Raw genomic sequence first — 13,448 nt, 5'->3', positions numbered from 1 at the left:
TTAGCATAATTAGGAATCTAAAATTTATCATTGATAGAAAGTCTCTTCAAACGATATATTATACTTTTATAAGACCCTTATTAGAATATGGTGATATTGTATGGGACAACATAACTTTAGGCCAAAGCCAGTTGATTGAAAACATACAACTCGAAGCAGCCAGAATCGTGACTGGGGCAACCAAACTCACAAGTCACGACAGACTATATGCAGAATCTGGTTGGGACCCCCTTATTGTCCGAAGGAGAAAACACAAATTAATCCAATTTCATAAGATTGTTCATGGTCAGTGCCCTTCTTATCTTGCTAACGTTCTACCTGCTCGCCATTCAAATATACATACTTACAATACAAGAAGGGCTAACAACTTCTGTCAAGTCAACTGTCGAACTAATCTATATAAAGACTCTTTCCTCCCCTCTTCTATTGATTTATGGAATGCACTACCTGATAACGTAAAATACAATACCTCAAAAAATTCTTAATGCCGACACTCTCTCTGTTCCTCAGCACTATTACTACTGCAGAAGCAGACAAGGTCAGATCCATCATGCACGACTTAGGATGAACTGCAGCTCCTTAAACACTCACCTGTTTGCACGAAATTTAGTTGATAGTCCCATGTGCTCATGTAATTTGTCTACTGAAACTACAGAACATTTCCTCCTCCACTGTCCTAACTACCAGCAGCTGAGAATCCAATGTTTTAGTCGCCTACCTCCTAACTATAATGTAAGCTTTTTACTTTATGGTAGACCCGAACTACCAATTAACTTAAACGAAATTATTTTTGACTGTGTCCAAAACTTCATCATTCAGTCTAGACGTTTTTAAAGAAACTTTTACTTCATTCATATCAGTAATCATGTTTGTTGTGGTTTGTATTCATGCAATCAGCGTTTGTTCTCTCAATGCAGTTTTGATGCCCATCGCTTCCCCATCAAACATCGTCCCCCATCCCACTATAAATCCTTGCACCCTTTCTCTTTCTTTTCCCTGCACATGTTATACTTTATATATATTTATATTTATTTATATGAATTATAATATTGTCAGTACTGATCCATAGCTGCTGTTATGTCTTCAAGGAGACGGATTTACATAAGTACTATGTACTTGTTTCTGGATCCTTTTCTGTATTTATAACCATGTACTATTGTAATTAAACATCAATAAAATAAAGTTTAAACTAAAACTTTTTACTGCATTATATATATGTATATATATCTGCTTCTACAATTTCTTACTATCTATGCTCAACGAAAGTGTAATTAACAAAAAAATGTCATGCTTTTCTCAGCTGTAAGTTTATATTCATATCAACTGATATTCAATCCATTTGTCCTTTCTCTTTTATCCTTTCTTTTTTTTAACTCTTTCGTTTTTAAAAACGGTGAAGTTCTGGTTCATAAACAGTACAAAGTGAAAATAGGAACTTCCACTGTCCATAATATTTGAATTTTCACGAAAGCAAACTTGGGGGTTGCTATATCTGTGGTAATGGTATTGGTCGAACGGTTTTAATGTAAAGACAGGTTCGTAGTCCGTTTTTGCTTCTTTTATTTCTTAAACATAATTATGTGTTAATATGCTAACGTCCATAAACCATTTGTGATGATATTTATCGCTAGATGTGTTACAGATTTATCCAAAAATCTGACATTTATTGAATATTCATTGTATATTCAAGACACTCGAATGATCTAACAAGAACAAACATCATTGGAAGCTGTACAGGAGAGTAATGTTTGGTTCCTCTGTGATTTTTTGAGAACAATGTTGTGACCTATTAATGACGTCATTGTTCTATTGGCTGATCTTTACGTTGTAAAATGTTGGAGAAAGGTTATGCAATGAGTGTTGAAAAATAAATCCTGAAATCAAATTATTATTAAAATTATTTTTTTAATTTCACGGACTGTTTAACAGTTTAAGTTGATCGAATGTAATAATAATTATGTTTATTTAACGTCGAATACATTGTTAACAAGAAACATCAGCCGTAAAGACGCCGTAAAGGAAACAAACGCTGTTTTCTTTGCGGAGATCTGAGGTATAACAACTTACCGTTTCAGGTCATTATCTTACCTTGCTGTCTCTGGGGATCTAACTTAAATTCTTGAGAGAGTGAGAGGTTAGTAACATCAACTGTGCGCTAAATGATCACAATTACTTTGGCCGTTTTAAAAGCGTTTGAATGTTTAAACAAACCGAGATACAGAAACAAGTTTTATACACATAAAAGTGCTATTCATAAAACTTATAAATGATTTTTTCTACAGGCTGGATTTTTGCAAGCTAGCTTCCTCCAGTGATTCAGTATAACCCTGGGACTTGATTTTCAGGTAAGCAACTATTATAGATTACCACTCTATGATTTCATGATTTGTCGTGAGGACATTTTATATCTAGATCACGTGGATGAAATCGAAAGGCAACTACCGGTGGACTCGAAGTATCTGGAACAGTTTCTTACGGAACGATATGTAAACCATATAATAATGTGGGAATTTGGAAACAAACTACTTACATATAGGCAGTTTAACTACACTTTCAAAAAAGAGAGGCTTACTTACTTAGAATTATAAACTGACGAAAACTTAGCTCCTGTGCTGAATTTCGCTATGGTGTTGCACCAATAATTAATTAAATAGCATATTTGAACGTTTGCCACTAGAAACACGAAATTGTGGAATTGTCTTCATATTAAAGAGGACGAAATACATGTTTTAATATAGTTTCCTTTGCATAATTTCTGAAAACTAGATATAGGAATAGAATTAGGATAAACAAAGCCTGAAACTCATTTGAAGGACATAATAATAATCAAGAAACGCAGCAAAACCATTATGTCCTCAAACTCGTTTGGAGGAATATATAAAGACTAGGAGTACATGCTACAGGAAGAAGCTATATGAATAGTTTGCCAAAACATCAGGGAACTTGCCATGCAGGAAATGTATATATAACCCTAAATATACCATATTCGCCTAGAATGAAAATTAATCTTTGTACATGACAACGAGTTATATGCCTACTCTTCTTACCCCGGACGAGAAATGGTATTGAGAACGCAGTAAATGCATTGATTTTTCACCCAGATGAGATATCGTGTTAATGGTGAGAAACCGTGGCGTAATAACCCCCTAACGCTTTTCATTTGTTTATTAGAATGGGATATTTGTAGCTAATTAAACAAAGTCTCCGCCATTCCATAGTCATAATACATGTACAGCAAAACAATGACAAGAGCATATTAAAGTGTTAACTAATCCATAACTCGAACTGAAAGAAAAGATTTACATGGATACCATTGAAAAAGTAAAAATAAGACCAGGTGTTACGAAAGGGTAGGATTATACAATTAGATGAAAATATTACACTATTAAAACTTCATCATAAATCTATAACCTGACATCAAAAAGATGTGCACCCTGTGAAGCCGGAAGTGACGAAACCCAGAACAAATTTTCCTCATCATAAACAATACCAAACCTATTCAAATCAAGAATTACTTTGTATTTTTTTTTAGCTTTCTAGATATTTAATCAAATCGACACAAAAGGTCCATATAATGAATATGGTAGAATTAGAAAAATTAAATAGATTAAGCTTGAAAAGAGGTGTGTAGTGTTTTAAAAATTGGTTCCACAATTGATGAATTTTCTGAACATGTCATCAAAAAGATATGAAAGAAGAACAAATGAATACTTAGTACGAATGAGTATGTTGTTAAGCGTGTAAATTTGCTCATTTTCAATAGCAAAATTTAGTAATAAATGGCGTGCTGCCGGTCGATAAATTGGAAACGGAATTTACACTGATCACCTTATTAACACTAGCACAACAATCACTTATTCAAGAATAACGTTTGGGTCCATACTTTGTATTCATCCTCTTCACAACATAAACTGAATCTTGTTGACGGCCTTGATCAAGTGTGGTCACTGAAACATCATCTGTGTTTCAGAATACCATTCTTAGTTAAGAGCATGCCTTGCTAATTAAATATGTATGAGCTGCTTGCTGTTTTTACTTGTTATACTAGCTCTTTCCTTTTAATAAATCGTAATCTCTTTTGGACCAATCATAGCATAGCAAGGTTAAATCTATTTTTTACTTCAGTTTTAATAATTTAGGGGATGTTGACACAAATGTTCATCTCATGACCTGTTATTAGCAAGGGACATTTTCTACTACTTGACAATTTCAAGTACGTGAAGTATTTCAACATTCTGTCTAGCTAATATAACAGTAGAAGCTGATGAGTGAAGCATGACCTATAATTAACTGGAAGACTTAAATTCCATTCACACTTTTTCAGAAGGCATGCAAAGCGGATGTCTGTGGCAAGATTCACTTCGGAAAAACGTGCGTATTTCACACTATTTGTCATTTGAAAAGTTGTTTTAGGTTTTTTTCACAGTAGTTTTAAATAAAGACCTTTTCCTCTAAAGGAAATTAAAATATATCTGATTTTTTGGTCATATTTGATCAAATATTGGGCGGTTGCAGGAAGAAACATTTAAATGATATTATTGATCATGATACCTATTATCGCGAAATAATTATCTTTTTTATATGTATAGAATTAATTGAATGTGATTGTATAGTACTTTCTACCCAGTCCCCGTTGCAAGGATGTGGTCGTACCCCTTGGCAAAGTGTGACGTTTACAAGGGTTCGTATCAGTCACTTCCACTGAAGATCCCTATTGTCTATACTACAAGTAGATGCTATTTGAGCTACTCAGTGCAAATGTATACAAATAAAGTAAATTGCATAATTGGGTACATTTTCTAATGAATTAATCAATATCACTGTTGTCTAAAAACACTCAGTCCCTCTGAGTAATGAGTAATGTACAACACTATGATCTAACAACTATGAAATATATAACAACAACATGAGTACTCGAAATGAAATACTGAGTATTCCCTAGCCAATGCTTGATTACTCCTTACCTGGGATTTAGCAATACTAAATACCAAGTATAAACAAATATCAATGAGATGAGTACTCCTCAAAACGAGCCCTCACTGCCTAAGATATGAATTAAATAACCGAGCACTCGCTCTGACAATCTAATAACCCCCTTTTCACGCCTCTGTGATAGGACCCCCGAGGACATAATCATCATTATTGATGGAGCCCCTGCACCCTAAAGAAAAAGACAGGAGCTAAACCGAGCCTCTCAAAGTAACTACTGAGTACTCTCTAGCTATTACATGCCAAGTGCTCCCATGCACTTTCTTTCGGTCACAGGGCAGACCCAAGGTATAATTTACAAGCACGTGATATACCGATCACACAGAGTAGCCGTAGCGGAGAAGGGAAGCCTTGCTCAGGCACATCTACCTCCGTACTTACTCTTCAGTAAATTACCTCTATACGTTTGCAGTAAGATACGGGGAAGCCTTGTTCAGGCACGTCTGTATCATTACTGGTATATTTACCTTATAACAAGTGTTTTTTTTCACTGTCGACGATCGAACAAGAAGTGGGGTGCTGAAGGTTGGTTGGTTGGTTGATGGGGTTTTCAACTACATGATTCCACCCTTGATTGATTGATTGATTGATAGATTTTACGTCCGCCTCACTACCGAGATGTTCGGTTATCCAGCAGACGAGCCACCCATATTAGCTGACGACTTTTTATAGTCTGCTGCCAGACGAACTTAGCGCCACCTATGACTCTACAGTGTCAGTAAAACGTTTACATTAACTCCTATAAATACATGTATACTTAAAGCGTTTATTTGACAGCGAAGGTTATCAACAAAAAGGGGGACTGACTACGTGAGGGAAAGTGGAGCCGTGACCCGACACAAAAGTTATTACAATACAATCTATGCATCACATATACTGTTGATGTAGACTTCCCACGTAAAGAGCCCGGTTAAATTTTTAAGACGGTCTTCGTAGAGGTTTTTGGCAGCGTTAGTAATACTTCTGCTGCCCTGTCTACATCTCCTATAGAGGATATATTGAGCAACCAAACAACTTTTCTAGAATGATTTGATGCACAAACAAACTCTTATGCCAAACTTGAATCAAGAGATGCTATATCAACCCATTCTATGTAATAATGTAATTATTAAAATAAGGATGATAAACGTCGTACTGTTAACAATAAAACTGACAACGATGTTCATATGGAATTGCTCTTTTAAATTGACAACATTTGGATGCATTGAATCTAGTGGACCTTTTTTTATTGCTATGAACCTTCTCTTCATCCCTCCTACTTCTCTTCCTAAAATAACTTTAATGTGCTACAGCTGGAAAGAGTTTCAAACTTTTGTTATTTTTATTTGTTGACGTCATGTTGGAGAATGTCAGCTGACAAGATATTGTAATAGTATAGTAATCAAGTTTACCATATTGTGCTACATTGCAGTCAGAACCAAGACATTCATCAGCTCCAAAATCACGTAAAGTAAGTCATACTTTAGCACTTATGCTGAAATATATAAATATTAGTCAGTTCAATCTGATATGAATTCGTGACTAATTCGTGCTCTTGAATGCCCCTTGTCATTGAAGGAAATCGGTTCTCATTTCTGCCTATCCACTCTTTCTATGTTCCAAATGTACAAGCATTTTTTACATTATCTAATGATAATGATTTTTGTGTTAATACGGGGCAGATTGCCTCGAAAATTCTTTCGTATGTGAAGTAAATTGAATCTTAAAACTTATTCTTACAAGCACTGCGTTGCTTTGCTATTGATTCTGTATTTGTTATGATCAGACAATGAGCAGTTCACGTTATGTATTGAGGATAGGACGTGGCTACAGAGATGACAACCAGGTACGTTGATAACAGTCTGTGAACATATGAATGTGATTTCAAGTTAGGAGATCGATCGAAATATATTATATATTTAAACTGTAGGCATACGACGAATAGCCCTCATTTCTTTATTCCCCTAGATACACTTGTAATTAAAATGTATCACAGGGCCCTGTTGATCAATATCTGATTAGCTTATAGGCAACATAACACCAACATTTTGACAGCAACATGACACCAAATTTTTAACGGCAATATAACACAAACATTTTTATAAGAATAGCATAAATAATGTTCAAATTAAAAAAAAAGGCTGAATGATAAAGGATTCAAAATGTGTATATTGTGACAACAAACATCGTTTTAGATCGTTCTAAATAACCACGTTTTGAAGATTTGTGTTAATAATTCGGAACGCTTAGCAGGCTTTCAACAACTGGGCCCTGATGTCAATTCTATTCGAATAAAATCATGTTTTAACCTGTTCCAGAAAGACAACTATCGTCTGGAATTAAGAGTTACAAAACCATACACATCCACCGACGATCATCATGTAAGCATGTATTTAACATCTTAGCTATTTCATATTAAAACGTACTTCTCAAATCAACAAACACATCGGCATATTATAATTACTATGAGAATACATGCCTTTGCATATATGGATTGAACGGCGTTTTTGTAATTTTCATGCCGGTATGAACGCAAATCGGTTACATCCATAGCGGGTATCATGTTTAATATGGATGTAACCGATTTGCGTTTATACCGGCATGAAAATGTTAAAAAACGCCGTTCAATTCATATATTTACATTTTTACTATAGAACAATTATTTAATTTGATTTATTTGTTCTTTAATAATTAATTTATTAACTGCGTTTTGTATGTGCGTCGACATTGGGGGAACAGCCCTATTTATATAAAATTGGCGCCAATAATTAACCGTAGTCATTTGAGTGTTTGACGCAGGGGCATTCTCCATGTTATTCTAAGCGAAGTGACAAACCTCTCATTGAACAAGGTTAATTTATGACGTCATAAGTAAACCACGTGTTAAGTCACGAGAGTTTTTGCTTTCATACTCAAATGAAATGCATTTCCGCTGGCAATGGTCATATAGTGGGTTGCAGCGCAAATGTCAATATATTGATATATGTGTCCAAAAAACACAACTTAACTCACTGAACTTGATACTTTTGGAAACCGCAGACTGATAGACCATACAATTACTGCAAATGGCAAATTTTGTTCCATAAAAAAGAGTCAAAGATTTGTCTCTACAGGTAAACTCGCTTTCAGTTTATCCTATACTGTAATATGTAATTGATAAAACAAAAATTCTACATCGGTAAATGTCGTCGTCCAAGACTACAGACAGCCTCAGCCACGAGTTGAAGCTATTTACTCTTTCCATTTTAATCCATTTGCAAGACCTTTGTGAATGACGACAAAAGTAGAAACGTGATGGGTTTGAGCATGATAACGGCTTTATAAAGACTGGATAATATAGGGTGTGATATTAAAAAGGAATCACATATATAGTGTGTCAATATTGATATACAATTTAAAACTTTATGGCATTTTGTTTCATTGTTACAGCAAAAGATGACAAGAAATGAGACTCACTTCTGTTTGTCATGCAGACAATCAACAACAGAAGACAAGGTGACTGTTTTCTTATGTTACTACATACCGAACATTACATTCCGTGATATGTATTAAACCTTTTTTAAAAATGTAGTCATTTTGGAAAAACTATATAGGGCGATATACAAATATTATATATTATTGCTATTATCATAAATAATAATTAAGGGTGTTAAAGCATATGCGATTATAACGTTCCACAGACAGCAGTAATTTCGACATCACAATACAAGTAAATGACTTCTTTTGTTTTACAGAGTTACTTCGCTCGATGTTGTTGCAGAACGCTGCATTTCCTATGTCAGGACTGCTACATAACAAGAACGACTTTTCTCGACGGTTGGCCAATGCAATGTTGCAGCACAGTTTTTTACAAAAATTGTTTCAAGGTTCCAGTAAGTTTGCGCCGTTATTTGTTATTGTCATTTTCATAAATTTTGAAGCGAAAACAACATGTTATGATGTATGTATATACAATGAAATACTTCTTGATTCCAAACAAATCATCTGCACCGTTTTATTATTATATTAAGGTGAAGAAGACGGACTTGCAATTGACAGAGAGGCTATAATTTAACAAACAACACTTTAGGTGTCGAATGCAGTCAATCTTATTTTAAAAAGAGTAATATATCATATTTCTCCCATATTAGAAAGATATATCCGCACTTCCGGTCGGGGAAACATATCTCTGTCTTACCCTGGGGTAAAGATGGGGGAAGGGGTTAATTCTAATGAATGTAGTATTTATATTATCTTACCCCAAGGTGCGGAAAAACCATGTTGAAGAAACCAGAGCAAATTGTATTGATAGGATGGATTTTAGACGGCTGGGTTAAAAGATCTGGTTTTCAATCTTGAACAAACTGAATAATCTACTTTAATATTGAACCGCCGTTCGAAAATTATACACCGATACGTTTTGACCAAGCCCGGGGCAATACTCTATAAATGTGGTATGTACTATTTCATATGTAACCCAGGTATATATATGATATTTATCATATGAATACCGTGTTATGCAGTGTCATAAAGCCATTACATAAATTATGTTTATGTAACGTGTGTACAAGTGCAACATATTCGTTTCAGATCACAATTGTACAGTTTACTTTGTATGATATGATAAAAAGAAACTATCATTCGTTTCCCTTCATATTAGATTGATAAAACGAATGACAGATCCTCTCTCTATATATTGTAATATAAATATAATTGGAGGTCCGGAGAGGGTTTGCATCCGTTTTCACTCCGTTAAATCCGTTTCGTGATCGTATAGTGTTTGGTAATGGTAACGAGTCGACAATTTCCCTACAGTCCTCCCTAGACCTCACCTCTTCGTCAGGTTACATACCTGTTTTACTACAGGTTCGAACACTGGATGTAGTGGTAATACAAGCAATTGATTCAATAACTCAACAAGGTGTTTCAAAATACAGATACCTATTTATTTACAAGACAGAATGAATATGTATAACAAGTTTAACAAATACAAAGCATAGCATTAGTGCCGAACAATGACAACTAATGTAATGGAATATCCTACCTAACAGTACTACCAGTAGACTACAACCATGTGCGCCTAGCGCCCTATAGATCTACAGCGAACCACCATGTATCATACATGTACTGTAGTTCCTATATCAATCTATATCCTAGGAACGATAACCTCATATAGCCCTACGGTATTGGTACTGTTAGCAGCACCTCGGCCCATGTTTTGCACTGTTAACAGCGCATGAGGCGGTAAGGTTCTCCTCACCTGGAGAAGTGGGTCGGTTCACCGACCCGGTCAAGACACTGATCCCCGCCCGGACCTGCTATTTTTACCCCTGCTCCCCCACCAAATAGTCTCGAAGATGAGTGACCAACTGTTAATCTCGAACCCAGTCTCACCATCTAAAAGCATATGAGCGAGAAGCGGGAACCTATTCTTGTTATTACTATCACCCACTTCCGACCGTCTCAAAAGTGTAAACACACATGTTTCAGCACCGGTATCGTAGCAGCTGATCGCCAGAAATCCTACACTGAACGAAAAGCCCTACCCTAAATAAGGGTGAATAACATAGAAAGTAACAGATCCCTGTCTGTAAATCATAAACAGCAATTATACTTAACAAAGTAATACAAATGTGAGAAGTAAACAACCTAAATTCCCACAATATATACGCGGTGTGTGTATGTATATACCTTAGTTACATACTCCCATGCTGGGGTAAAATGTGTCCCACATTTATTATTACCTTGAATGTTTTATAACTAAAGTAATTGAAACCCTGCAAAGTAATTATCTGAATAAAAATCTGTAATACAATCAATCAATCATGAAGACATCTATTTACAAATTCCTGAAAATAATCTGTTAACTCCATCTTTCTCCGAATGACTGCATGTGATCCATGGAAATTCCTGAAAGTATGGATTATTGCGCAAAACGTTGTGAAACGATTTGTCCACCAGATCCTTAATTTACAGTACAATGGCTTAGTTATTAAGGTTCCTTAGGAATAATCCAAATGACTATAGTCAAATTAATATATTACTACACCTGAATTTCACGATTGCCACAAACAGCATTTACTGAGCACACCCCCTGGCCGAGCCTGTATGGCGGTTTCCGGTTCCGTTGTGATCTCCGTGGAGACACCAGCTCAGATGAAGCTGAATTGAGGTTTGATTAAGATTCATATAATCGATACCACGATATGCATTTTGTTTTCGCTTATAGAATTATTTGTTAGATGTTTAGCTTTATAAATCATGTTTGTTTTCATCTTGCAAGGATGCTATCATTAACCAACAGCAACCAAACTGCGACGCTTGTTTGCTATATGAGGTAAGTGAATTCAAATATAAGTCTCTGACTATTTCTTAATTATGAAAAGGAAAGAGGCCTATTGTACAAAAAGGATTCCGACATTTGTCGTACCTGTTGAAAACAATAGCTACACAATTTTATGATTTTATAATGAAAAAACAAAAATAAGTTATAAATATGAAAAGAATATTTGGTATCTAAATATTAATATGGTATTTGCATATTTGCAACAAATATCTGAATTGGATTATGCTCATTAGTGTGTCTTATGGATTTGTTGTTCTCTCTGCGAGGACGTGACATTGCGTATATATGACTTCGATTTACATGGCAGGTATTATCGATAAAGCAGCAGATGCATACTTTTCCTGAACACCTAGCCTTTTTATTTTATTTTTAGCGCTCAGAAAAAATGTGACTCATGTTTTCATCATCAAAAAAACCAAAGCAGGAATTAATGTACGATGTAAGACAATGTATTTGTCTTATGATCTCTTATTGAATTTTAACAATATTTTTTATCCTTTTTTATGTTAAGTCATCAGTTATTTCAGTAACTTTACTTATTCTTCTTTGTATTTACTTTTAAAATAGATTTCCGTATTAAGTTTGATTTTTTTCAATGTGTAAAGCTTGACATCACTTTGATATTCATTCATTACTATTCATATATCTATTCTAGTTCACTGATCACAATTCAGGTCAAAGTATTGTAAAATTGTAATTACTAAATATCTGTTCTAAAAATAGTAATATGAAAAGTTATATTTGTTCATATAGCAATTAACAACTTATATTGCCGTATTTGAAACAAAAATCATTATTATTTATAATCATTATTTTTACTAATACAAAAATTACATTTTACAAATATTAATGAAAATAACCAATAGTATACAATATGAAAAAAAACAAGTGAAAAACAAACCGAATCATATATTTTACAGAATTAGACAAAGACCAACTAATATACTACTTTGTTTCTGTTATTCTGCTCTGGTTCTGTGATGAATCATCTTTCTTTCTTTTTTCATCATAATGCTTTTTATTTATTTTATTTATTTTTATTTTTAGAAGATAGCAGACAATTTGATGCTTGGTTCAAACATGCAATATGGATGTAAAAAAATTGCGTTCATGCCGGCATGAAAATTAAAAAAACGCCGTTCAATCCATATATATAATTCACATTACATTTTTAGTGTCCACTGGTTTACTGTTCCTACGTGTTTAAAAAGAACATACTTATATTTCACATTTGAAAATCACTGAAAATAGACTGTGTGATTGGGACAATCCCTACTGACATAGCATATTTCAATGCCGAGGATTAAACAGTCATTTCCTGTTTCATTACGTTACATTGAATACCTTCATCAAGGAACATTTTGTATTTTTCCTGTTCAAGAAAGCTCATTAACATCACAAGCCATTTTTTAATCACAACTTTTTTTGTAGCCATAAACAATATTTTAAAGATTTTTTACATTTACATTTTATTTCACTCTCCCAAGTACAAAATTAAATGTCTTCCATAATTCATCAAAATACTTACAATTAATAAGATAATGCTCATAACTTTCTTGTACATGACATATATTACATATATCATTTTTCTTCTATCCTCCATCTTTTTATCAAATATTTACTTGGTATTATCTATTAAACAGCTCCCATTTGAACACTTTCAATCTATTGTCTATCGTGTATTTTCGATGAAATCTAATGTACTAATTATTGAGTGTTTGTTAATATCAAATGCACTTTTCACGTAATCCCAGCAATAATTCTGTTCTAATTTTATTTGTTCCAATTGATGATACATTTTACTATTATTGGTTCTTTCTAAATTATTTTTATACCCCAACAATTTCATTTACGAACTTCCCACATTGTAATTTTACTTGTGTTTTAACTGATTTATTTGTCGCTACTAACCGCTTCCATTCGTTGGGAATATAGAGCTTTAGTGTTTGTAGCTATCCAATTGCGTTTACTATGAAGTTAATTTAAAATAACATTGTCATTTATCACACCTCTTTCATTGATAAGATCCTCAAAAAAGATGATATTACTGTCTATCCAGTTATGTAAATTAATGAATGTTTTTTATTCTTTATATCCTTGTTACCTCATAATATTTCATATCCTACCTTTGCAAATTCATGTTGCTTTGTATTAC

General features: G+C 34.0%; 1 protein-coding gene across 7 annotated transcripts in view; it reads left to right on the top strand.

Moving 5' to 3' along the window:
• The window catches only part of LOC110456411, a 98,026-nt gene that overhangs the window by 15,394 nt on the left and 69,184 nt on the right, over positions 1–13,448 (top strand). For 3 of the 7 annotated variants that reach the window (XM_021507153.1, XM_021507149.1, XM_021507150.1), the window contains 8 exons: positions 2,283–2,345; positions 4,325–4,371; positions 6,401–6,439; positions 6,755–6,814; positions 7,287–7,349; positions 8,398–8,463; positions 8,703–8,840; positions 11,231–11,284. In XM_021507153.1, the coding sequence (XP_021362828.1) occupies positions 4,330–4,371; positions 6,401–6,439; positions 6,755–6,814; positions 7,287–7,349; positions 8,398–8,463; positions 8,703–8,840; positions 11,231–11,284 (462 nt within the window). In that variant the 5' untranslated portion in view covers positions 2,283–2,345; positions 4,325–4,329. Of the gene's footprint in view, positions 1–2,282; positions 2,346–4,324; positions 4,372–5,170; positions 5,200–6,400; positions 6,440–6,754; positions 6,815–7,286; positions 7,350–8,397; positions 8,464–8,702; positions 8,841–11,230; positions 11,285–13,448 lie in introns of those variants that run through there. The other 4 variants (XM_021507151.1, XM_021507152.1, XM_021507154.1 and 1 more) reach the window with 4 other exon arrangements.

This window comes from Mizuhopecten yessoensis, unplaced genomic scaffold, assembly GCF_002113885.1.
Source record: "Mizuhopecten yessoensis strain PY_sf001 unplaced genomic scaffold, ASM211388v2 scaffold8745, whole genome shotgun sequence".
In the NCBI taxonomy this organism is placed as follows: domain Eukaryota; kingdom Metazoa; phylum Mollusca; class Bivalvia; order Pectinida; family Pectinidae; genus Mizuhopecten; species Mizuhopecten yessoensis.
The sequence above is the reverse complement of the archived record's forward strand: the minus strand, read 5'-3'. Positions and strand labels throughout refer to the sequence as shown.